The sequence below is a fragment of the Lonchura striata genome, chromosome 13 (genome assembly GCF_046129695.1).
Source record: "Lonchura striata isolate bLonStr1 chromosome 13, bLonStr1.mat, whole genome shotgun sequence".
Taxonomy (NCBI): domain Eukaryota; kingdom Metazoa; phylum Chordata; class Aves; order Passeriformes; family Estrildidae; genus Lonchura; species Lonchura striata.
Genome location: NC_134615.1, coordinates 11,700,822 through 11,728,615, shown reverse-complemented (window position 1 = coordinate 11,728,615; position 27,794 = coordinate 11,700,822). Strand labels below are relative to the sequence as shown.

The 27,794-nt window shown below is 38.9% G+C and overlaps 1 protein-coding gene across 5 annotated transcripts; it reads right to left on the bottom strand.

The window, feature by feature from the left end:
- Nucleotides 1-130: 130 nt before the first annotated feature.
- CYLD (CYLD lysine 63 deubiquitinase) lies at nt 131-26,725 on the bottom strand. Of its 5 annotated transcripts, none has more exons than XM_021554998.2 (18): nt 26,624-26,709; nt 26,002-26,142; nt 21,942-22,602; nt 20,438-20,740; nt 19,455-19,560; nt 18,310-18,405; nt 17,103-17,219; nt 15,244-15,623; nt 13,673-13,838; nt 12,753-12,894; nt 12,133-12,255; nt 10,756-10,847; nt 9,639-9,705; nt 8,099-8,231; nt 7,585-7,693; nt 6,487-6,605; nt 5,659-5,875; nt 131-4,214 (listed from the first exon to the last, which is right to left on the bottom strand). In XM_021554998.2, exons 3-18 carry the CDS (start codon nt 22,446-22,448, stop codon nt 4,030-4,032), a joined length of 2,862 nt encoding a protein of 953 aa, XP_021410673.1. In that variant the 5' UTR covers nt 22,449-22,602; nt 26,002-26,142; nt 26,624-26,709; the 3' UTR covers nt 131-4,029. The 5 variants fall into 5 exon arrangements, with proteins under 5 accessions (XP_021410673.1, XP_021410675.1, XP_021410674.1 ...); XM_021555000.2 differs by having other exon boundaries at nt 20,573-20,740; XM_021554999.2 differs by lacking the exon at nt 26,002-26,142 and having other exon boundaries at nt 26,624-26,725.
- Nucleotides 26,726-27,794: the final 1,069 nt, after the last annotated feature.

Sequence of the window (27,794 nt, the reverse complement as noted above, 5' to 3'; positions counted from 1 at the left end):
CTAGAAACGTTGAAGGACTAAAATGCACAAACATAAAACTACTTGTAAGTATACAAAACACCTGGCTAGTTCACCTTGTCTTCATGCTTTTTCATGACACTCCCACATTTCCAAGCCCCAAAGAAATGAATAGAGCCATAAGAATAATATTTTTAATTAATATTAATACAGAAAGAGCACATAGTACATTCCTTTCCAGCAGCAGCTCATTCAGCCCTACCATTGGAAAAAAAAAATAAATTAAGGCTAGTTGAGGACAACCTGATCCAATGGTTTGTTTCCCTTATGCCTTCTTGGAGACAGCCTTGTAAGCTTAAGAGACTACTTGTGCACAAAACATGGGATGTTTATTTAGCAAAACATCAAGAACAGATAAAAACATGCTTTGTTACAGTGGTAAAAATACACAGAGCTTTGAAGCTGCTTTTTCCACCAGCTCCGCTGGGAAACCACACCAGTCTGGTACGCAGCACGGCGGTGCCTTGGTGCTGTATGGAACTGGCAATTGTCAGGGATCACGGGGACCACGCTCAGCTACTCAGTGGAGTGTAAAGTGCACGAGAAAAGTAAGTGCATTGAAATGAACCATTTATGATCAAAAGCAATTCTTGTTACACACAGTACTTGCTTAAAATGGGACTCTCACAGGCTGTTCAGTACAACACAGTACTACAATTTTCAAGAGCACAGAATCAGTGTCACGTATTAGAAAGACCTTTACTGAACATAGATATCTTTTGTATTTTTTCCCCTCCAATTATCTCCCCCGCCCCATGACAAGCCTTCTGATGTATCTTACTGTGGGTTTGGTTGGGGCTTTCTTGAAGGATTTTCTTTGCTTGAGTAAATCTGTAAGGCATCACCTTTAGCTAATACCTCCTCTTTACCCTCTACGTTCAAAATAAGCAAGGATTTAGTGGCACAGTGATTTGTTCCATTTTGAACTCCTAGTTCTAAAAATATCTAGCAGAGCAGGTAAGCTGCATGGGATGAAGGTTTTTTTCCCCAGTTACAAAAGTTTGCCCTACAAAACTTTACATTTTTACAGGCTGTCAGGAACCATGCTGTCAATGTATTTCCCTACTCACAGGTTAAGGCCATTGTTAGCAGTACTTATGAGCCAAACCATGAAGAATGATCTACGTGCTATTCATCTGGAGGGACATTCACCATATTAAAAAAAAAAAAGAGAGAGATAAAAGAATTGATTGGGAGGTTTCCAAATGCATTAAACAACATAAATGTTGGATGCTTAGTCACTGGACTCTTTGGGCATTACAGTTAACAGCAGTAGATGCTTAGAATGAAAGCTTCAAAATAGCTTATTCAAATCTCCTACAAATATATGCTGAAGGCTAAAAAACACACAGAAACCCCACCTTTTTTACCCTTGCATGTAAGTTATTTTACAAGTTTCCTTTCACAGTGAAATCACTTCACTGTTTGTATACTCGTTTCTGAGAAAGGAAATAAAATTGGGGTTGTTTCTGTAACATTTCATTTACATTGCCAGATCACCTCCAATGCAGTGCAGTACAGAACACAGCAATACATTTTCAATTAAAAGAAGACTCCTTGATTGCCAAAACGAATTTTTTTTGCATGCTGTAGAAGATATCTCTGCCCTCTTAAGTGGGCAACAAACTAACCATGAAATCATACAGTGCTTGCAAAACTATTTACCATTTTGCAATAATCTATAGTACAAAAGGCAGGCTGTAAAGCACTGCCTGCCTTTCCAAACACAGTATTTGTCACCAGGAAGCGTACACAGTAAAGAATATTCCCTATGCGTCCCACAGGAAGAGTCCATACTTCTTTTCCTTTTCCACTGAAAGGCCAGAAGTTTGGAGGCAAGAAGCCAGGCTCATTTACACCCATGTGTATTAATTCACTTCTGCTTAATCGAGTATATATCCTGAAAAGCTGAATACTTTCCAGCTGTATGAAAGAGTGGATATTTTGCTACAAGATCATTCACCTAGGAAACCTGAATATGGCTGCCAATTCTAATTCTCTTCTCTGGCTATAGTAGGTCCAAGCCTGTTCTCCAAGCTCAGGCAGGAAGAGGTGATTATATATTATGAGGCTGGGAGGGGGTGGAAAGATGACACCAGTGGAAGACATAGGAAATTAATGCACCAGGAAAGCCAAAAATAAATCTAGGGCTAGGGAAGAGAAAGAATCCAGACATTCAGACTGGTCTGCATGTTTGTGCTTGGGCCTGTGTTTGCTCCTTGTTCAAAGGGGTCACTGCTTGGACCTCCTTCCAGGTTGGGACACAACTGGCCTGGTTTATAGAATCCATCACCTAAAATCTCACCAAATTTTTTCAGGAGAGAAAGAGGTCAAGAGCTCTGTACTGAAACAAAAGAGAATTTTGCCAAGGAGCACAGACTGGTTAAATAAGGCAAGGGAATGTGAAGGCCAGGAGACTCTTCCAGGCCAAAGCAAGGGTTGCTCTTGAGAGTGAAAGGTTAGAGCACACTTCATGCAAAGGCTAAGGAGCAGATCAATCCCCTCAGCACCCCCTGCTTCTCACAGATTAGCCCTTCAAGCAGTTTTCAAACCTCTCTCTACTACCCTCTATGGTAGAGTGCGACCCAAAGAAAGATTCTAGGTTTTCCAAGGAAAACAAAATAACCACACTTTCTACAATAAGGGATCAGTCTCCACTGCCTTTAAAACAGTGCCTTTTTCCATGTGGCTTTTACACACTGTTACATTTTGTTATCTCTTCCCTTCTATAGACATGATCCCAAAAAGGAAGCTTCCATATAAAACAGTTTAAGAGTTGAAAATGTACAGTTCATACAGATGCAATTTGTATGACCAGATGTTACTGTATATATATAGTTGCATGTTTTCTAGTAGTGTAGACAGAAGTATCTAAAAGGCAACTAAAACAACAGCATGTCATTGCAAACAGGAAACAACAGACTTCAAAATATAGTACTTTACATAAACACAGGTTTTGCAGCTTTTCAAGTTAGTTTTCATCAGGTACTTGGTATACAGTAGAACTCTAATCTACTTTTATTTAGAGTTTCATCTTTCCAGGCAGAGATTTTTAATATTCTCTTTTTAATATTACTAATCCTGAAATGAAGAGTCAGATGTGTAACATTCCCAGGCAGTAGCTTAATGTACTGTAGAAAATTCAGTTTTATTTACCAAAGACTAGAATTCACTTCAGTAACATTCCCTGAGGCAATCTACAATTTTATTGTTTTGTCCTGGAATAATTTGTGTACAGTTACTGTTCTGTTCCAGACTGCTTTGTTTCTTTAAAAATAGACACTTAGAAAAAGACACTTGTTAACTTTCATGCTAATTTTATATTTTAGCAATTATGCTTCCCCTTAATACCCTCTTCTTTTCCTCTCTTTCCCCTCCAAAAGTTGCAAGTTAACAACACAGCAACTCTGTGTGCTTGATTTTTGCAAGACAGGGATTCAGATCTTTAAATGAATGTTAACTTTTGGAACTGAAAATAATGTAGTAGATAAGAGGATGTAATATGCAATCACCAGTCTAAAATTTATCTTATACAAACTGAAGTAATTCTTTCTTTTAGAGATAATCTACGGTGTTAAAAAGATCAAGAATGAGGAGACAGGGTGGGGGTAGAGAAACACATAAGAATCATTATCCCCATCCACAGAAATGCACTGAACTAGAATACTGTATCCTTACATTCCCAATGGACTAAGGAGATGTCTCCTGATATAATTCCACCTTGAATATTTAAAAAGCCTGTGTACCATCAATGCACTTAAAGCTTTTAAGTTTTAGTAACTTAACTTTGTTTATAAAACAAACACACACAAGCACACTTCCTAGAGTGCAAAATGCTTAAATACTTCAGTGACAGAACTCCATATGTAGTTTTTGGAACAGTAAATCCTCCTGATGTCAGAGTCAACTTCTTCCATTGCCAGCAACGGTTGCATTGAACTACCAAAAACTGCAGCAAATCCAAGAGTGGGTGACTCTTTATTGTCTCCTCAGTTCTGCAGAGATCCTGGTTCATTTGTATAAACTCATTGTTGGACTTTGATACATGCACATGTAAGCATCACAAAGCAGTCTTCGTGCACAGCCTTGGATTTTCCTGGAATCCAGTGAGTGCAATTCTTCTAGAGACATCTTCAGGTATTCACCAACTTCTGGACATGGGGTAACTTGTGGAATGTTAAAGCCATTCTGACCTCCTTTTAAACCATTAATAAAGAAGGAGAAACAGATTAGGAGAATATCTACATATATCTGCTCTTCATAATATACTTTCATTATGACAGCATCACCAATTTTTGAAAACACATTCTAAAAAACTTAAATATGCCACACTGGACTGCTGCAGGGTAAACACCTATGAGAAGTGTATTGTTCAAGAAATCACTGTTAGAATGAGAATATCCTGTAGTGTTTACCAGCAAACCACACCCACACAAACACCACACAAAACCAGGGAGAACCTTGGGTTTTCATTAACTCTAAAAATTCTGTGTGACTAGGAAAGTGACCTGAATACATAAACCACCTCACATGCACTGAATTTGTTAATAAAATGACAACTGGTAAGAGCTGATGAATTTACAAACCATGCCTGTACCTGACTTGCAAGACTAAGGCATGATTTGCTCCTGGCCATTTTCATAAAAATAAGCAAATTCAAACAACACAAGTATGAACATCCCGCTGTTCCCAGCAGAGATTTTTAGCTTATGAAGAAAAGCTGAAGAAAAATATTTGCAATAGTAAACCCCCCACAAAGATCAGCAGGAGGTATTTCCAACATTTCATGTGATCTAAATTCCTGAAATAAAGTGGTTCTTTACAAACATCATATGTATTTCAAGCACTCTGAAATGAAGCTTGATTGTCTTCTGGCTGTTCTAAGAAAGTGACTTTACTTCTGTAGGAGTTTCATTTTCAACAGGAGGCAAGACTCTTCTTTCCCTGCCAACTCACACGGTAACAGAGGGGCTCAAGAATACTTCATGTAAAAACTGTTACTATGTGTCTGACACTTCATCTATTACTGTTTTTAGGCACCAGAATTAGAGTCCACATTTAAACAGGATCTGTCTAAAAAGCAGCATCTGAGAAAACATTTGTTTTACTGACATTTGTGCTATTACAGGGTAACATTTTTCCACTGATAACTCTAAAGGGATTCAAAGGAATAGCAGAGATGTTGTAATGTGACTACTCCCTTTATTCTGAAGGCAGCTACTGTAAGTCATTTAAGAAAAAGTAATAAAAATATTTGTTGATAATTTGTTAAATTATGCTGATAATCACGTACATCAAGTTAAATATAAATGGAAAGTATATTCCTGCAGTTGATTATATAAAATTGTCTCTGCCTAATTTGCAAAGCATAGAAAAATGTATAGGGAGTCCTACTAGGAAACTTCTGCAGTTACTTCTGTAGCATCTAATTACTAAGGTATCCAACTGAGGTGAAATTCAGAATACACAAATCAGCAGCTGCCATGAAATCAATGTGCTAAGGTCAGGCTGAGCCAAGATCAGTATTCCAGCATCGAGTACATCAAGTTAAACTACACTAATAACCCCACACTTTAGGAAATGGTCACTGAAATCTAAACTACACATACAAAAACATAAGAGAAAGTAAAGAGAGGTTACCATCCCGATCTGCCATGCTGTCGAAGAAGAGCCAGGCTGAGTCGTCCCTGCCGTACTTGACGAAGGCCACGTAGTGGCTGGTCTCGATGCACAGCACTGCAAACAGCTCCATCTTCTGCGAGGGGATGCAGCCGTGCCGCCAGTCCCAGTCTGGCAGGTCCTTCGGAAGCGACAATGGATTGAATTTATGACTCTGTCTCTTGGGGTGAAGATGAACCTACAATTGAAGTGATATTTCAGAAAAGAAAAAACACCCTGTTACGATTATTTGTTTCAGTGGCAGACAAAGCTAAAAAGGACATTACTGCTGAACAGAAGATTAACGGTGTTAGAGAAGGAACTGCAATAACAGCAGCTGACTAAACATTTCTTCTATTTTTTCCCCACTAGTGTAGTTCAATATTGCCCAGAAAATTCAAATCTAAGGTTAGAAGGGAGGTCAGGTTAATGCAACAGTTATCTACTATGCTCAGGTTTGAAAACAAGCCATGACTGACATCTTCATGTAATTGCCAAACAGCAAAACATAGCATTTTTGTCATTAATTTATCAACTCTAGTTCAAGGCAGCATGAACATAAAATTCAATTTAAAACACATGGTTACTACTTCTCCACTGTGTCCAGGTCTGGATTTGGCAGTTGCCATGCTGATAAAACACACTGCAGGAGTTCCTGATCTGACACCAAAGGAGACACTTTACTTGGTGGGTGGCAGCTACACTAGCACTAGTGATTAAGTCTCACTATGCTCTTCTGCCTTTCTTTCAATTACCACAGCATTAACCATTTGGGTAAAACCCACATGAATACCAAAAACAAGCACTTACCTGTGTATTGCATGTTTTGCAGAATTGCTTGATTTTGCCAGCAGAAATATCAGTGTCTTCATAACACTCCCTGCATTCGTACATAGCGAGCCCTCTGCAGATACGGCACTGCCTGGGAGCTGCAGTGGCAACAAAGGTATTAGTCTCCAGGCTGGGGAGGCTTTGATTTTTAACAAAAGGAATATGAAAATGAAGGAGAACTATTACTTTAAATGGAGAATGACACTACATTTAAAAAAGTAAAAATAAGATTGCTAATCAAAGAGAAATGTACTACTCTATTTAATAAATTCTCTTTGGTGCAATGTGGATTAAGAGAAAAACATATACATTGGTAAGTGGCAAAACAAGATTATAAAAATCAAGTGTATGAACAAGCAAAAAAGGGCTTTTAAATCATGTTAGCTCTCTCTCATCATAGTGGTCTTAGCTCCTACAGCTGTCAACACCAGCAGAAAAAAAGCATAAGCTGATGACCAAGACAGTGAGAGGAAAGGCCATAGCAACTTCAGATATTATTATGCTAAGGAATTTTGGCAGTTTTATTAATTCTTATCTCAAATTTAAAACCAGGTGTCCTTCCTTAGGATAATGCAATGAAAAATTCACTGGATGACCAATGTCAGAAACTGTAGGTCACAGAAAGAAGTGATATAATTATGGCTAAAAGAAGGACAACCACAATATATGACAGGTGCACATCCTCATCTCAGGCTCCCTTTCTAGTCTAATGAAATAATGCACAGCCATATTAACTACTTTGCTGCTAATAACTTGAATAACTTGCTAATAACTTTAAAACAGTCCTGAAATAAATTCAGTTGTACAGGTACTCAAGACTTAAATAACAAAAAAAAACTTGTATTCTATATATTCTTCTGAATTTGAACTTCTAATTGGCATGAGGGGGAAAAAAACCTTCTACACAGTAAATTTCATTTCTCCTCAGCCTGAGTATCTCACACTATCTTGGTAAATGTATAACAGAAAAAAACCCAACAAACCCACCCAAACAATCAGGACTACTTTCACTATCAGGACTACTTAGTCACTCTCAGCAATTATCTTTCATTATACAGTGCAATGTTATATACTTACTGTCTTCAAGTAAGTCTGTTATATTTAATTCCAAGGATGGAAAAATTTTATTGAACATTTTGAAGTCTTTTCCAAACCGGGGCATCTGGATAATCAGGCAAGAGGGTGCCTAGATAAAATGCCAGAATAGAATGTAATGAACTTAAGATAAATCATTATCTAACTTTGTAGACATTCTTCTAATGCTATAAATATATTCATGTTTGTTAAACTCACAGCCCACTGACAGAGGTATCTCAAAGTATTAGTCCTTAAAACAACTCCATGGCAGCAGCTAAGAAGTTTTCTTTTAAGTAATTCATCTAAATCACTTTGATCTGTTTAACCAAAGAACCCATCTCATTAAGTGAACCTTAAAATGTTTTTGCTATGTAGGCATCCTGGATCACTGACACAATATTCTCATTTCCAACATATCTGCATGTTTTTGCACCAAATCCTACTTTTCTCCCGCTGCTGAATGGACAGGTATTTAGCTATGATCACTTCTAACAAGGCAACAGCTGTCACCAACCTCTGCAAACTTCAAGTTGCTGTTGATGAATGACCACTCCAGTAACTGCTGAATTGTTGGGACTCCAACTTTCTCATTTTTGTCCATAAAAATCTGATAGAAATAACAGTCTTGTACTTTCTGACCTGCTGATCTAAAAACAGTTTTAAAGAAAAAACAAAAAACAGATTCTGAAGCTCTACTGTAATGATAACTGTATCTTCTAGGAAAATAACACCTGCACTAAAATAGTCAACAAGACATCCTCTCTGCATTGAAATATATTGTGCTTTTAAAAAAACCACAAATAAACAACAAAGCCTGACAAAGCCCAGCCCCCTGCCCCCAACAACAAAGTGCCAGGCAGACAAGTATTAAGTTTGAATTGATTATGGAAAAATTTAAAGAAAGAAAATCAGTGTGAGTTTCAGAGCATGTTTTAAAAACATATACGTATGCATGGCTGAACTACCAACTAAGCATCTGCATCAAAAACTCCAAGAGAATAAAGCAGCTTTCATTGGAGAGACAATTAGGAGTTTCAGGAATAAAATATCAAATGAAACAACACTAATTATCTCCAGTATGATTGGTTTAATGAAACATTTCCTCTAAATCAGGGCAATATTTACACTGCTTCCTGCAGTGGAAGTCTCACACAGATGGCTAATGCTGCTAGACTTGCTCTACAGTTAGCAGAGAACTCTCCAAAAGGATAATCCAAATTCAAGACTGTCCAGCTGTAATTGTTAAGACTCCTTCCACACCTAAGCCAGCTCTGAGGCAGATTACCACATAAACTGCCAATGCAAGCCATAGGAAACAGTCTGGAGAAACTTCTTTATACTCACCAAAAGAAAAAAAAAGGGAAAAACCCCTCTCCATTACACACATTCCTAACACAAACCAATTATCCTCTTCAAAAAACAAGAGCCACAAAACCACAATACATCTTGTACAGCTGGGAAGAGGGACACAGGATTAAGCTACCAATTTAAGTATGTTTTGAGGTCAGATGTCCAAAACATAGTAAAGCATCAAGTACCAATGTTTTCAGAGAGTGTTTCTGTTAAATAAACATAACTGATATATCTGGGAGGAGATCTTCAGATGAGTAATTCAATTTCCTCTGGAAGTACAAAAGAAAGGATATCAAGGATGATGCTCAGGTTGAAGAAATAGTTTTTGCTACTATAGAGAAAAAACATACAGGACTGACTAGCATCTAACAGCAAAAAAACCCATTATATTGGAGCTGTTTCATCTCACCATCAAAAGTTCCTGGGAACTTTCATCAAATTTGCTATAAACTGTAACCAACTCCCATCCCAGCAGCATTTAAGTCAATGTTGCTTTTTAGAGTATTTGGGTGTTGAGAGGATTCTAAAAGCACGACGCTCAGTGTTACCACTACTAAGAACAAAGGAGACTTCTGAATTGCCCTTGAGGAGTTTCAGGTAAGTGCACAAACTTTGCTGCTGAAAGCTGAATGATGGAAGGTTTGCTTTCTGTACAGCACAGATACAATGAAGCCCTTGAAGGCCAAAGAAATAAGATTCACCTTATTTTCAACAGTGGCTCAACTCTCAGAATATGGTGAAATAAAATATTCAAAAATTCTTCTGGATCTGGAGGCAGGAGAGACAAAAGGTTTTGTTAGCATGCAAAACCAGATACATTATTCAAGACTTATTGAAAGTGAATGTTTTAAAAATTTTCATAGGAAAAACACAACAGTTAAGTTTTACAGCTTTATTACCCCAATAAGATTATGACAAGCTATGAATATTTTCATGACAATCCTCTATTTATTCTTTTAGGGTTAAATGGTCCTAATAAAAGATACAGGCTCAACAGGGTAACAAAGCTTTCCAGTAAAGTTAAAAAAGATGTTCTGTATTTCAGAAGAATCATTTAGCACCACACAACTTTTCCAGGAGAAATAAAAGCTTTCAAAAGGAAACAACCTGCAGAGAGCCAGTGAGGAGCAGTGACAGTAACACAAAACCCAAGTCCCAAGTTCATCCAAATTAGAGACCTAGTTCTCTAACCAAGAATGCAGCCAACAGCACTTTCCAGGGGGCTGCTCTTCCCCACCACAGTTTGCTGGTATATTTCTCTCCCTGCCACTAAATGCAGTCAATACTGGTTCCAACATTCAGTATTTACAAAGAAAGTAGTATTCTCTTGAATAAAAGCAAAACAGTTACATAAAATCAAAAAGTTGGGAACTGATTTTTCTAACATGATTTGAACATTTTATTTCTTAAAATACTACATAACCATTGTAACAAATGTTGTAGTGAAGAAGTTTATGCCTCAGGGGTCAAAGTGACAATCTGAAAGAGGACAAACACTCCCTTGCCTTATCAGTCTTCTCCACTAATTGCTGGAAGGGAGTTCCAAGGGCACAGGAAGGCACTAAAAGAAATCCAGGCAGTGGAAGACTCCAGAAATTGTTCAGCTGGGGAGTTCCTTACAAATTGTTGAGCTGGGGTTCCAAGGAAGCAGAAAAGACCTTTCTAGCAGCCAATGGTCACTCAGATCTCTGCTCGAGACACTACTGCCACAGGAAAGTATTTGGTGTTTTGTTCTGCTGTAATTATGTAGCAAAGTTCCTCAGTTCCTTCTTATTAGATTCTTGTAAATCTCAAAGAAAAGCAAACTTCCCCCATTACCTTTTTCCTCTGAAGTGAATCCTGATGCAGCTTCAACTTTTTCAAGTATTTTCCTCAGTTTCATTATTTTTGTAGCACATACATATCCATATCTACAATAAATGGGTTTAATAAGCTATTAGCTAGTTTTTGAACAAATCAGAGAAGTTAAAAAAAGGGCAAAACCAATCACTTAAAAAGTGAAATACAGGCTCTCAAGTCCTTCCTTAATTGCATACAGTATTTCTTCAAAACTATATACTGATTTCTTATATTTAATCTGACTCCCAGTTTTCTTAATGTAGCATAAATTTAATGCAGTGCTCAATGTTCTTTTACAACTTTTAAGAACAGTTTTAATTATCAACTTACCAGGATAACTATTTTTGGACTTGACAGTTAATTAATTTTGATTTTTTTTCACTCTAATTTGCACAGCTCAACACATAATTTCAGAATGTCACATAATAACAACACTGTAGGAGTTGTTAACAAAAAAAAATTTCAACATTTGAGAAAAAAGACACAGAGCTGTATTGCTGACCTAAGAAGCTGAGGCTTTGAGAATTCAATCTTTTCCCCTAAAGTTCTTAACCATGATCAAAGGACGGTAAGACATTCAGCCACCTCAGGTACCTGAGATTTCTGCTACTCAGTGTGCATCCTGCTATCCTACCTGCTCCACAGACCCTGGAACACACCAGGCCAAGGACACACTCCCTGACAAGAACAAGACTTCAGGGGCCAACATTTTAATTTATCAAAATAAAAACTTTGTCAGAAATTGTTCAGTGACAGCCCATAGAATTTTGGAACAACAACTATATTATTCACATGTTTTTTAAAAATTAAGCCTAAGAACAACAACTTTTCATTGAGATTTTTGTTGCAGCTCCTTTGCTCATTGTGCCTGGGAAATTACAAAGGTCATATTAACTTTTTTTAATAAAAGCTTTTGGCCACTTGCAGACCACATGTAAAAAGTAATCAAACTTCTAAAGCCCTGCTAAATCTATCAAATTGTGAAACTCCATATAACTCAAATCATTTTCTTGTCAAGTACAATAGTATTAAAGACATGTAAAGATGAATGCTGTGAACAAACACAACCTGTATTTATGAGTACTTTAGTAATCACACTTGTACAATTTTTACAATAGCTTCGTGCTGATCCATTTGCAAGTAAGAAAGTAGTGAAAATATTTCTCACCAAACAATGACTAACTCTTTCAAGTTATCACTGATTAAATTTGCTATGAAGAAAAAGTAAAAATACTTTAAAAAATACACTGAGTAGCAGCAGATAGCCAAAATTCTCAGATTTGCAGAAGGAATGCAAACACTGCAGGATCTCTCTAATTCATGCTAGACTAGAGACCAGTTTTTGTCTTTACTTACATTCTCAGAGGATTCACAATCTCTGTCCGCAGCAGCTCCTGAGTCTCACTATAATACTCTACATCATTCATTTCTTTAGGTCTGAGTAGCACAGTGTCCAAAACAGAGCTAAAAGAAAACAGGCTACAAAGAAAAAAGGAAAAGGAAGGTTGTTTTGACTATTCAGATGCCTGAGCAACATAAGACAACCCAAGCAAAGTCACAGAAAAATTAAAGAACTAAACAAACTCAAAAAGAGGCAATTATGGACAGGGGACACAGCTACACTAAATAGCAAAGTCCACTCCAACCCAGTATCCTTTCTGCAGCAAAGTACAGAACCAGCTGCCCAGGCAGGATTCTGCAAAGAAGCTGCAAGAGGCATTTCCCTCCCTCTCTCCACCCCCTGGGCCTGTGTTCTCCTTATCCTTCAGCCATTCCTCCATCTAAACAAGCACAGCCATAAGGGCCAGCCCAGTTTGGACACAACCAGCACTTCACTGCTTGCACTGGGAGAGCACAGGGACTGCAGCACAGGACACTGGGAGCTGCACAGGAATACACACACACAGTCACTCAAGCAAAGAACACATGCTCTCCATTTCTACCAAGGGATGCCACTATACAAATTATGAACTTACCAGAATAAGGTGGAGTCTAAGTAACAGGAGTTGTAATGACCCTGGATACCTTTCTTCTTTCCAATCATTGTCTCTAAACCTTCTTTTTCCATTTTTGGAGGAGTGTTTTCTTCTACCACTTCACTTAGGTAACCTCCAAAGGCTGAAATTTTTTTTTTCAAAAGACACTTTAAAGCCTCAAATTTTATCCCCCTTGAGATTTTCCTAGTAATATTCTATAGTTAAGTTGCTGCCTTCTCTGGACTAGAATAGCATTTTATTATAGCTGAGACTCACTGTCTTCCAGACAGGGAACAAGGCCTTACATTCCACACTAGAGTGCTTCCGAAAGCCTGCAGCACTGAATTAATTTTATCCGGCAGGAATTAAGCTCTTTTTTCATTACAAATGCCCAGTTCCCACTATCTTACAAGTATCAGACACTTTTCTTTGCTGCTGTCCCAGACAATACAAAATGACCCAAGAAATCTAAAATACTTAAAATTACAGAAACAATTAAGTTTTTCACCACTAACTTCCATCATAAAAATACATGCATTTCTTTGTTAATATTTAGACACTCAAATAAGTTGATGTTATAGATTATAGAAAAATAACTGCCTTTATTTCTGTTAATGCAATCATATTTCCAGCAAGATAGTTTTACAACTTCTAAAGAAAGAAATGTACAGCATAAAAAATTCCCATAATTTTATGACATTCCTTTAAATATATGAACATTTTCTTGTTTAAAAGCATAAAAGAATAATTAAGAATCACTGTATTCTGTACAGCCTGATCTGCTATTTATTAATCTCAATTAAGTAATACCTGTGCAGCTTTCCAAGTGCTCAATAAAAGAAGTTATTGCAGGAATGAATGAAAGCAAAGCCCTGGCCAGTTCCCAGCTGATAAACAAGAAATAAGCAGAAAGTCAGTACCTAGAGAGTTGCAGCGCTCGATCTGGTTGGAAACAGGCTGGAGCGAGGCAAACCTGGAGTCTGGCCTGCAGCTTTTGAGTTTAACAAAAAGAGCTTTCTTTGGAGCACACGTGAAGTATCGAGTTCCTTTAAATGTCCCGTCCGTGCAGCCTGCACATTCATCTTCCTGTAAATTGAAGTGAGAATTCAGTTTTTCTTATTTCTACAATTCTGCAGTAGGACATTTGATAAAGTATCTACCCATAAGTCACCCTTCTGCTACTCTGAAGCATGATACACACTTGTTTCTGCAATTCAGTATCCACAGCCTCAATTGAGCTGTTGTTTGACTGGATTGAGAAAATTAAGACTTGCATGTTTCTTTCTTTCTTCATGCTTAAACTTTTACTACATCTAAAATAAAACAAAAATTCCACCAGAAGCAGCATGGGGAAGGTAGGAGGAAAGACTGTGTACTTAACTTGGTCTAGATTCTTTCTGTAGTTAGAAAGAGCACTTGTTACCACTTAATTAAAATCATTGAGCATGAGGTAGTATGATTAATTTCAGTGTGATTTGGCTGCACAAGAAAAACGCCTTGTTCAAAACACAGAAAGTGTACATCAAGGAGAGACAACACAAGCTAGGAGTGAACACCAACAAGCTATTATCTTTGAGAAAAGGATTTAAGATACATTGGCTGCTTAGTAACAACAGCTAGGCTTTAATGCAGAAATGCACAAGTGACACCCAGATTAATGCATGACAACCCAAGGAGGAGGCTCAGAATGCCTGTGATATGTTATGGCTTCAACTTCACCCAAAACACCCACAAGGATCAGAACTTCTTTGTAACAGCTGGAATTCCAGTCACATTCTCACATATTTTGCTTGTGTTTTACATAATTTTACACTGCTTTATGTAATATTTTATTGAATATTGTCCCAAAATAAAGAACCCCATCTTCCTAACTGTTAATTTAACCAATACCCCATCACAACCTTGGCAGCAGCTGCCACAGAGGTGATGTCAGTATACAACAGCAATTCATGTTTGAAGCAACTGTGGGTTTTTTTTACAAAGGGCCCACAGAAACACATAAAACACATGGCTGTCAAATCAACAATATCACTACTGTCAATTATCAAAACCAGCCTTACAGCTCTGACAGTCATCACACTGCCTGTTTGCTGATATGCAAACAACAAACAATTATATTCAACAAAGACTACTACAGCTAGAGAATTTTATATAAATTTCCACTTAAAGGAGCTTTAGATTTCATTTTTCAATTACAGTCTCCATAATGTAAGCAAACACTAAAGACACTCCTCTAAAGCAAGGAATTGATCAGTCCAACAAAATCCTCTGCCCACTGTGATACAAACACATCCCAGAGCCTACTAACAGGGTAAGGTATAAGGCAGCCATAAAAATCAGAGCTTATCAAAGAACTTAGCACTAAGGAAATCACTTGGCAACCTGTTTGGGCAAATCCCCCAGATTGGCTGCTTTTGCAGTGTATACAGGCACCAGCTCTGAGAAACAAAACTAGTAATTAACATTAATGCAAACTAGAATTTATAGTTACCAGTTCCAGTCCTGCTAATACTTCATTTACTCCAGGGGGCTGGCCAATCCAGCGGATTACTCCATAGAAAGGAGGATTTTCTTTAACTTCAGCCAAGGAACCTGCTTCAAGACCATGTGAGTTTCCAATTGGGCTTGCTGTTGATGGACTCTCCTGGGTAGCTGTAGTATTCACATCACCCATGACAGACTGAACAGATAAAGAGAGAGGACTATGTCCAATAGTACCATTAGTACTTGTTGTTTTTGTCAAGCTAAAGGGGAGGGAGTGAAATCTGTTTTCTGTAGACACAGAATTTGTTAAAGGTGGCTGCAGTGGTGGTGAAGAATGTCCAAATCCAGGAGATGAATCAGTAAGTGACTTTGAAGGGTCTTCAGCAGCTGTTAAAATCAAAACCAAGATGTTAGTAAGTGTTGGGGTTTTTTTCCCTTGTATTAAAAAAAAATATTTGGTTCTCAAACCAGCAACATCTGATGTAACAGGTGGAAAGCACTAACAGCTGGGGACATTTAGGAAGACTTTTGTCACTTGGCAACACTGGAGAAACAGAACTGACTGAGCAGACACTGCTGCAGTCCCACCACTTTTACCACAGCAACAAAAATTAACAGCACAGAGAAAGATATTAGAAACTACAGGAAGGTTTGGATTTCAATCTTTTCATCATCACATGAAGCTTCTTCTTTGAACATGAGTTAAGAGCCCCAAGGATTATGACTGTAGGGGGCAAAACTAGAAGGAGCTCACTGGTCACTGTGGCTGAGGAAATCATTTGGTTCACAGCTTATAAAGGCATAAATAATTGCTTGCAGATACGATTTGCAAATGGAAAAGTGCTTATTTCACTGACTCTATCACAACATACTTTGGCTCTAAAACAGATATCTATCCGTGTCTATAGAGCATCAAGGACTTAAACATGTCATTAGCAATGCAGTGCCTGATAAAAGAGATCACAACCACATGGACCAGCACAAGCACTCTGTGTCTTCTCTCATCTCTCTACATAGTTATAGAATACCCTGAGCTGGAAGGGTCTCTAGTACACAATTGGTATTTGCAGAACAAAAGCCTCTCCATCTTCACCATGCTATTTCATTAAATGAAGTTAATGTCTTAGAAACATTAAAAAAAAAGACATCTGTTACAGAACTAAGAACAATTTTAATACATTTTCTCTTGTGGTTCAAAGAATTCAGGGGCTACTGCTGCTACAGGTTTCTGGAGTACCTTAACAGTTTAGTATTTACCCCTTCAGTCATTAGGCCAGTTAGCCACACTTTTTTTTTTAGGAAAAAAAATATAGGTTTGGAAGCAAATCAAGATATATTGATCCTTCAAGTATGTGCACTCATACTTTAAAAAACAAAAAGAGAGATTTTACAGAAATTACTTTTTAAAAACACAGAAAAACCTCAGATAATTTCCCTGCTCCCACTTTCAGACTGATTAGCTGGCACAGAATATTACAGTTCCCTCGGATCTGTAATACAGCTACAAAGACAGGCAAAATACAATTACTGTGTACACTTAGCTACAAGGAATACTTCATGTCTTCCATCCCAGCCTCAGCTTTTATTTTTCCTGTGAGACGTGCATTCCCACAGACCTGCACATGAATTGCCAAGAACATAATCTCCTACATGCAGGAGAAAACCACAGGTCACACCAAGACAGAGTACATTTTCACAGGGGTTTCAAGATGCTTTTTATATGTACTATGTATTCCACTATGCCAACACAGTCCAACTGTTTTACACTTAATCTCATCCTTGTTTTATTTAAAGAACATAATAAACTCTAGTTTTATTTTGTGGGTTTTTTTAATAAATATATAAAAAACTATCCTCTCTCTTTACCTTCATCAATATACCATGGGGATTTTGTTTTTGTTTGAGGCTGAGAGTCAACTGATGAGCCATTTAATGTGTAGAACACTTCAGATCTGCTTCTATTTCCAGGTTCAGAGGTAGATCCTGGAAAACAACATATTTTATTGAAGACATTAATCTCTGTTTACAAAAGGCCACCTACACTCTTATTTCTTAGTATAAATTTGTTACTACACTTTCAAGAAGACACAACTGCCTTTCCACGAAGGAGCAAACACAGGCTAACACAGTTCTAAGCTCACAACAAGGTAGAAGTCTGCGCCAAACCAGCACACACTCTGAGCTGAAATCTCAAGTCACTGCCTGAAAAGAAGGCAGAAAATACCTCTCAAAAACAAATTTTTCATGACTATAAATTATGGATATAAGAAGGTATTTGCAATACAGTTGGTTTTAAAGTACCAAAATTTCACAGCAGGCAAATAAATTACTGATCGGTTCCAAATTTATAACTTGTGTCAACATATAATCACAGTTACTACAGTGAAGATCATCTCTGCCAGCATCCAATGCCAGGTAAAATGACAATTTACAGAATATACTGTCATTAGTATTTTACTATCCAATGTAGCCACTAGTAAAATCAAAAGACACTGAATTTAGATTTCTGCCTTAAAAAAACAATTTTAAAAATTATAAATTGCTTCTCTTTCAATTTGATTTTTTTTTTTCCCCGGAGGGTTTTCAGAGCTGAACAAAAACAAAGTCAAGGAAGTTTATATTCTGAATCACAGCTAAATTAATACCGCCACTATTAAGTAGATCTGTTCGTGAGCTAAAAATTTTGAAGTTACTAGCTCTGTAAAACAATAAACACTTTCAGAGAAACAGAATGCAGCCCTGACCTGGTAATACTAGACAACTAAGGTAATATTGTGTAGAATTTTTGCTAAACCTCATACTCTTCTTCATGAAAATGAAGGCAGTTTGGGCAGTCTTAACTTTAACTGTCTACCATCTCTATAATTATTAAATTTATACTAATACTCCAGAGAAACTTAACTTCTAAGTACAGTTGGACTTGATGATCTCAAAGGCCTCTGCCAACCTTGATTCTGTGAACCTGACACATAACTGAAATAATACATCAACTGATAGAAAAGACAGTACTTTCTTGCAAGCAACAAAATTTTGTAATCTTAAAATAGTAAAGAAAATCCCTTCCCATACTTACCTATAGCCTTTGGCTTACTATGATTGAACAAGCCTTTGTCACCACTTCTTGAGGTATAGGCAAGCTTGGGAGGTCTCCTGTCCTGTGACACAGTCTCTGAGACATCACACATGAAGAGTATTAGCTTCCCTTTGCTATGTTTTCACAGTGTTACACAAAGCTCACCTCAAAATGTAACTAAACAAAACTCTGCCATCACAAGCTTTAACACTGAGCAGAATGTTGTTCATGTGCCTTGTTTGGCACATGAACAACATTTTATGTGTATACAATCTGCTTTTATCACATCACCAATTGCTTACTGCAAAGTCTACCATTACCTCTTGAATACATCAAATAGGTTGTCTTCACATCCTTTAACATAGGTATACGTTTCCATTCTATATGGAAACAGATACAAGAAGTTTTTTTCTACAAACACATCTACAATAAATGCTCTTTTCAAAAAATGGAGACATCCCTGTGAATTCTCCAAAGAGCAGAAAATTCATGCAAAAACATGCATATCAACTAAACCAGCAAGTAGGAGGCAGATATAAGAAAAGTCAGTCAAATTGAAGTGTGAGAGCAACAATTACAGACTACAGACTCATTAGAGCCTGCCTAGAGACAGTGCTCAAATGAGAGTCTCATAAAAACTTTTCTTTCTTCAGAAAAAGAATCAGGGACCTGTAGTTGTTACAAGTTAACACTATTCAGTGGATTACTGCAGTGAATTTTTCCAGTCTTGACAAGAATTTCCAAATATTTATTCCCAGAATGCATATATAATCCTGCCAACACCCTTCAAACACAGAAAGAACAGCTTTCTGATCAAGATATTTGAAACCCTGGAGTAAATTGAACAACAGACCATAGAAAAGATTCCCACTACAGACACTCACATATTCATAAAGATTACACACTGAATAGTATTGTAAATACTATACAATTTGACAGGAATTTTGTTCAGTATTAAAGCTTTTCTACTAGTGAGACTAACCAAAAGGAGGGCAATACTGAAGAGAAATATAACAGAGAAGGTAATTCAAGTGAATTTAGGAAATTAATTCTGCAGTATTGTTTTAATCATGTAAGTGTGCTTAGGTGGAGGATGTCCTAGATGTTATCGAAGTCTGCCTTCTGGTTAAGAAAGCAGGGCATACCTGGAATAACATCATTGATATGCAAAAGAAGTGTGCTTTCAACACTTGCAAAACTGCACAGCTGTATTCCATTATATCTTCCATCCCAGTTTCCAATCGGATTATCCTAAAAATAGAAAAACACATTACACATATCCCAAAAGAAGATTTACATCATACTGAGTACAAACATGTGTCTTTAAGAATATAAAAACTAGGAAAATTAAACACTTGACAACATCTACTTTTTCCTGTGACTAATTTTGTATTTAGAATAGCCAAACACTACAGTCTTTAAAGGCAAAAGCTTAAAACATTATCTCTGGAGAAACAGCTCCTACTTTAACAAGCATCTTTCTTTTAAAACACATTATTGATGAACAAGCTAGGGCAATTCCATTGCATTTTTAGGAAACAGCTAATGCAACCGAGAAAATGGAAGCATCTAACCTACAAAACCAGAATAATCTTAAACTATGAAAAATTTTAAAGCTGTTCATTTTTAAAAATTAATGTTGCTAGAAATAATTTTTCATTACAAGCTTCACATTTTCTTGAAAGATCAACTTTTGTCCTTGAAACCCACACTTTTAAGGTAGAACAAAGTCAAACAAAACAGTTACATGAAAAAAAAAAAAACTTCTAAAAATGGCTAAAAAAAGAAAAATACATCCAGCCTACTTTTTTAACAGGCAGAACAAAGCCAGTCTCACAAGACAAACACTTGACTCCATGACTGACACCTAACATGGCAAGTAGCTCAGTGGAGGCTCCTCAGTGTAAGCAGAGTATTTCACCTGAACTGTTTAGCATCAAATACGACACCATTTACCTGATGCCAAGAAACAATTACCACCAAGGGCATCTTTGAACACAGTGTTTATTTCCCATTTTAGGTCAGCCTCCGCTGAAGTAGCTTGTGGATAATGTTTCTTCTTCTACGTGCATGTCATTCACTAGCTAACACACATGCAGAAGTTATTAAAGTCAGATTATTTTCTTACCATGTCCACTCCAACAACGTATCCTAAACTTTCGTTTCCTGGTAAGACATCACAGAATATAACTGTGCCATACTCTATACTCTCTCCTATCTTCAGAGAAACCCTGGAGTTGATCTCCAGAGGAGGAAGTTCTACCTGCATTGTGTCAACTGGAGCTGCATAGTCACTTTCCAGTTCATTGTCATCATCTTCCACCAACTCCAGTTTGTCCAAAGCAACAAAAACCCCACAATCCTCATCACATCTGAAAAGCTGCTTGCCTTGGTACTGTCCATCAGTAAAGCCCTGACCACGACCTTCTTCCTAAGTATTGGAGGAGGAAGAGAAAGGAAAAAAGAGATAAAAAACCAAATTATTGTTTTTTTGTGAAAAACAGACTTCTAAAAAAGAAGTAACATAATCCATAATAAATTGCACTAAGAACTTGTTTGATGCGCTATCGTTATTTAGAGAATTCTGCTGTCAGAATTTGTGGCAAACAGACAAACTGTCTATCTTCAGGGAATAAAGAGCAAGATGTCACTAGATTAGAGAGTAGTTGCAGGCAGAAGCCTTTACACTCAGAGAAGCATGTTTTCTTCAGGTGCAAATTTTGCTTCAATCATCAAATTTCTGCCATATCAAGACAAAACTACTTCATACTAGACATAATGCTAAGCATCCAAAAATTCCACTTAAGTGCCATATGAAGTGAGATGATTTTCAGAAACACTTGGGCCTCTTATTCCTTGAGGTTCTCAGTGGGAATTACAAAGAGTTCAAGAAAAGTTTAAGGAGTACTTTGAAAAATATACTTCTACAACAAGAGAAGAACTCTCCTGAACCTAATTCTTCAATAGCTTATGGTTGGCATTAATTTTGCAGAAATATCTCACAAGGAGAACAGAACAGATACGTTCTCCATTTTAACTAGTTGCCATTGGACTTCTAGAGATCTACAAAAACAGCAGCCCTAAAGTCCAACCCTGCATTTACAGGCCGTATCCTGACACGGGCAAACAAAGTACTCAACAGAAATCTGAGAGTCAGATATTCACCATGAGAGGGCTGTAAATATTTTTGCCCAGAGAAGTTGTGGATGCCCCATCCATGACATTGCTCAAGGCCAGGATGGATGGATGGAGCTCTGGGGAACCTGGTCTAGTGGAAGGTGTCCCTGACCTAAACAAGGGGTTCGGGACTAGGTGATATTTAAGGTCTTTTCCAAGCCAAACCATTCCACGATTCTGTGAATTACATTCTTCTGGGCTAGAGGACTCAGATTATGTTCAAGTCTTTCTGCAAACCCACACACATCAAGCCTCATTTAACATGGAGATTACAAGGCTGATGTGATATGGTATGTTCACATAAAAGCAGTTATGAGAACACTGAAGGTAACGGATTTTAGGAGTAATAGGCTTCTAGGAAAAAAAATAAAATTAGGACTTCCTCTTTGTCCTGAAGACATATTTAACTCACCTCATAAACTATATCTGATACCACCCCTTAGCAAGTAACTTACCAGCAACTCTACTCCAAAGTATATCCCTGTTAGGGACCTTTCTTGCATTAAGGGTCCCCTGAAGCGAACAACTCCAGGATATTTCTCATCCCCTGATCTCAGCTGTACTCTAACAGGTGAGCCAATATCTATCTGGACTCCTTTAGCTAACCTGCTTTTGCTCTTAAACAAACTGTATCTTTCCTCACAGTTAGTAATAGCCAGAAGCAACTCAGCTAGTTTTTCATTTATTTCTATAACATCCTTCTCATCCACAAACAAGATTGCATGAGGTTGTTCCAGAATCTTTAATCCAATCTGCAGTTTCTTGCCTTTACATGGAATATTTCTGGAGTGTGCCACAGAAGAACGGTCTTGAAAAAACTGCCCAATGCTACCTTTGGGCACTTTCAAGAGCTTTTGAGTCTGCTTGTCTATGACACTGCATTCTTGGAGAAGCAAGTAAAAGATCCGCTCTTCCCAATAGGATGAACCTGCTTTTTCTTGACTCCATAAGCCTGAATTCATTGTGATTAAAACTTTGAAAGCTGAACAGAAGTCTTCAAGAAAAATAAGCTCTTGATTTATGTGCAGTGATCTTTCCAAATTCTACTGGAGGGTCCAATCTTTGTGAAGCAATGCAATATTCATTTTGCAAAGAAACGCATTCAGAGCAGGAAGCCTAGAATAAAAAGCAAAGAAAAAAAAAGACAAAATTGAATTGGGTAAGCACAGCTAGCCTTAAGTAAAACAATTTAAATCTGTGACCAGACTCATTCCTTATAGAGATCAGAGTTCAGCAAAATGCTGAACTAGAGTCCCAGAACAGCCACTGTACTGCTGATCATGGACAGACCCATTTACCCATTTCTGCTCCTTACTGCAGTGCATTTGATTTCCTTCTTTAGTTCCTTGAAAAAAAAAAGGGTTGTGGAAAACATGTAATGAAATGCAGAAAACAAAGAAAACACAAAAGTGAAAGCAAAAATAAAAAACCTAAGTGCAAATGAACATAAATAAACAACCTGCTCTAGTTTACAAACAATATTTTAATGAAACTTTCCACTATAAAGCTCTTTTCCCATGCTTAGTGACTACTTATTTCTAACAAAGTGTACTGCATCTGTCATTCTGCATAACATTTTGATTTAGTGAAGCAGGAAATTGTGTTGACAAAATAGAGCAGCACAAAATGGGAACTTTAATAACTTGTAACAGCCATTTCTTTAATAGAAATGGACAGTTCCAGTAATACACAATACATGAAAACCAAATTGTGTGGGCATTGCAACATGCAGGTCTCAGAAAAAAACAGAGGCTCTTATTTTTATCATTCTAGAAAGATAATTCACTTCAACAAAGCAAGAAATACATCATGGTTATTAAAATACCATGGAGAAAACACCTTAGTTAAATATTACCTTTGGAGGTACAGTTCACAACGAATAAAGTGAAAAAGAACAATTTGAAAATACTTCTTTGAGCATGTGTGTCTATAGTTTTGATCATAGTGGATACGTGAAGAAAGATCTGCAGTACCTTAGCAAGATTTTTTCTTCTAAAGATGACAGCAAAGGGCAGTGTACAAGTTCAGAATGAATTGTCATGTAAATGTTCCTGTTCCCAATATGTGATGCCACAGTTTAATTCAGTTAAAGGACAATTTCAATGACTATTTATAGCCAAAGGCAAATAATCTTTGTCCTTGTGCCTAGGTATCCTATTGCTCCATAACTTTTCTTTGATGGCATTCAAATAGCACAAAATCTATTGCTATTTCTGCTACCCTGTCTGAACCCAGTTTCAGAAGCTATTGGAAAGCAATGAAATCCAGCAGTCCTGTAATTATTTCCCTCATCTTTTTAAACAGAATATTTAACAAAACCCTTTCCCCAAAGAAAAGCAGTAACTACAGACAACCTGAAACCTGGGCAGTGCCTCATCTTTCAGTCCCTAGGAACTCACAGATTGCTGTGCTGCCTTGGTGAGGCTCTTGTACCATGCACAGATGTGACACGTGGGTGTCAGTGTCACCACCACAGCCCCACACTGCTGCAGCAGCTCGCAGCAGTGCTGTGCCTGAAGGAGCTTCCATCTGCCAGGTAAGAAACTCCTGAGGGGCAGGATCCAGGCAGGCCCAGACCTCACTGAAGGAAAGTCTCACAGACCATCCATGGGTTTCCAAGTTAAAAAATATTCTTCTTCACGTTCCTCTGATACACATAAATGGACTTTAATGTTTGTTAATGATTAACAAAAAAAGTGGTGTGAGCATGGGACTCAAATAGTTTTTGTGGAAACTGATGAAGAACACAGCAAGATTCCTCCCCTCCTGCCTCACATGGAAACATGATTAAATGACCATTAGTTGTTTGTAAGTCTACTCAGATAGTAAAATAAGAGTTGGATACAAGTTCTGAGTAATTTTCTCCCTTTAATTTTTTCACACAATGGGAAAAAAAACCAACTGTCTTGTTTTGCATAGCTCCATTCTCTGTTCTCAAAACCATTTATGTTCTTTCAAGAGCTAACACACTTCACTTTCCTTTTTCTTCTGAGCCATTCCACAGTTTCCCAATCTCCAGCAGACTGCAAACAAGTATCTCCAACATTATGGGGATCCTGATTTTTCCTACTTCATTTACAGAAATAATTACTTTTAATTTTCATAAGTATGAATGGAAATAATATATTAAAAGAGAAAGTCTGTTCAACAGCTTAAAAAAGATTAATAGATTTTTTAAAAAATAAGATTTATCATACATATTTTTAATAAATGCATCTTGTTTGCAAGTCCATTGCTTCAACAATAGAATCTTCACATGTTTAGTAGTAAAGAATTCAGTCAACAGCTGCACTTAGATTATGTAATAACTTTATGTGGTGTGTGGTCTGTCTTTCAAAGCCCTAATTACCCAGAGATGTTACTAAACTCCCTGGCTATAGTACCAAAAGGCTTTCCTTTATTAAAGAGTTCATTATCACTACATAAAAATACCTTCCTTTAAAAACTTATCTACAACCACTGTCCATACTGCTTTAAAAACCAAATACCCTTCTTTTAAAATAATACAAGTGATGAATTAGTATTTTAAGAGCACAGAAAAGCTTGTTAAAAGGACATTAAGTTTTGGCAATGCACCAAAAATACATTTACATACACCACCGATTTTAGGATTATTCTTAGAGCCATTTCCCATTAAATTCTGTGAGTAAAGAAAAATCTTTGCTGAACAAGCAGCACAGTCGTAGCAGACTATGACCAGAACAAACTATTAGACCACTGTATGATTAACTTGGGAACCAAGAAACTTAATCCTTACCACAAAGTCACCCCACACAACACACCAGCAGCTTCAGGACTTGTGCAAACCCAAGAGCACTTGACACCAACAGGAACAATTTAAGTGTCAGAGCCTGTTCAGCTGCACTCTTCTATTCCATCCACTACCCGAATTTTTTCATGCTCAAAAGACTTCAGGAAAAACAGGCAAAACACAATTATGACTGCAACACTACATACTTCAGAAGAAAAAGACATTTTTAAAACTATCAGGGGTAGGCCATAAGCTACCTAACTTCAAAGCTTCCCTAATTTCCTTTATTCCTCAGTTATGAGTCACTGTTGTCACTACAGAGACATCTCATCAGAATAACAGTTTGCTCTGAAATTCAAGAACTCTGTTTCTACCCTGCAGGAGCCTTAGATGCACTATATTAAGAAGTTTAAACCAGCTATCAGGTTTCAGAATGAACACACGTCTATGGCTCTGAATCAGAGTATAAAATAAAAAGGCTAAAATAAACTATACGGTTTCTTTAAAAAACTGACACTTTAATACCAAAAATAATTAAACCAGCTGAGATGCAAAGTTCTGTTCTTCAACAGCCCCAAAACAATTTTCATGGCAAGGTTAAAACTAGGAGCAAGGAAATTTAGTTGCAGCTCATTGTACAGAATTACATGTCGGCTATACAAGCTATGAGTGAAGAAACAGAAACTGTTTCTCAAAACACCGGTGGAAACAATGAAATACAAAGATGTTCATACTGGTAGCATGATTCTTAAAAGAAAATGCACCTGCAGCTGTGTTCGGCGTCACAAATCTGATACAAATAATCCCCGTGAGAGGCAGAAGAGGAATCATTCCCAAAGGCCAGAATGCTGTGGCGTTAGTAGATTTACCAATACAGCCGCTCTGCAGACACCTCGCGGCCAGGCCTGCCCAAAAAATGAAATATGTGCGCTCAAATTCCGAAATGATACCGAATATTATATTTCACTGGTTCCCTCACAGAGTGTTTCACGGCAAGGCACGTCCGTGCGACCCGCTGGGCTCCGTGCAAGGCTCAGCTGCGGAGGACAATGATCCTCGCCCCCGCCCAAACCTGAGCATCACCTCCGCTCCCCGGGCGGCTCCGCGCAGGACGGGGAAGGAAAGTCCCAAACACTTCAGGCGCGGCCGACGCTGCTCGGGGGGCGAGGCTGAAGCAGGGAAAGGCCCGGCAGGGCCCGCCAAGAGCGGAGCCACCGCCACCCCGGCCTAGCGCGGCCCCGCCGCTGGGCCCGGCCCCGCAGCACCGCAGCGGCGGCGGCACCGCCCGCGACCCCGGCCGGAGCGCGGCCCGAGCCGGCGGCCGCGCCCCTGCCCGACGGCGCCGAGCGACTCCCGCGGCCGCGCCCGGCGCCGCTCGCTCCTCACCTCCTCCCGCCCGCCCGCGGGTCCGTCCCCGAGCCCTCACGGGCCCGACGCGCCGGCCCGGCCCGCTCCGCGCTGCCCCATCGCCGCCGCGCAGCGAGCGCCGCACACCCGCTCCTGCTGCCGCGGCGGGCCCGCCCCCTCGGCCCTCCGCCGCGCCCGCAGCCAATCACAGCGCGCCCGCGCCACCGCTGCGCAGCGCTATTGGCCGCAAGCGCCGCCACTCACCAGCGGATTCGGGGTTTTCCAGCGCATCGCGCTTGTCTGAGCCGCAGGGAGGGGGCGGACGGCGGAACACGCCCCCTGCAGGGCGCTGATTGGTCGCGCGGGGCGGAGGGGCGGGACTTCTGGCACACCGGAGGCGCTGATTGGATGGCGCGCGCGTGCCCCCAGCGGCGGGGCGGGCAGTGCGCGCCCGTGTCGTGCGCGTGCCACGCCCCGGTCCGCGCGGGCGGCGCGGCCTGAGGGCGGCTCTGCCTGAGGGCGGCTCTGCCTGAGGGCTGCGTGCTCGGCGCCGCTCCGCCCCGACCGAGCCCGCCGCGCCCCGCTCCGCGTCCTGAGCCGGAGTCGCCGGGTTTGTGCCCGGTGCGGCAGCACGCGGGGCGCGACAGACGCTCCTCGGGAGGCGGCAGAGACACCGCGGGGAATGTCCCCGGGAGGGGAGGCGCAGCGGCCCCCAGGGCCCAGAGCCGGCTCGCGGATGTCAGGCTTCGGTCTGGCTTCAATACCCGCTTCTGAAATATTTTTACTCCCAAGAAATTGAATATTTCATGTAATAAAAGCCAAATGTAGTTCTTCTTTAACCGACCTCCTTTTCCGTGTGCCTGTCATAGAATGCTGAGCTATTCTATCCACTTAACAACTTCCACTGTTGCACTAGTAAGTGCTGTTTATAGATAGTGAGCTCTGCTTAAATTATGAATGAGGAAAAGAGCCCTGGAATAGAAGGGAGTTTCTCAAAAGAACAGTTAGGTTTAAAGACTCCATTTACACCTTCAGCATCAAAAAAAACATGTTTTAAGAAGATACATTTTTATTCATGTAAGATTCTAAACTAGTGCTTTATGATTAATTTAAAAATATTTCTAAAGTTTTGCACTTTTACAAGTGGACTTCCTACAAAGAAGCATCTTTTAAGGATACAGCATTTGATCATATACCTCAGGAGGTTACA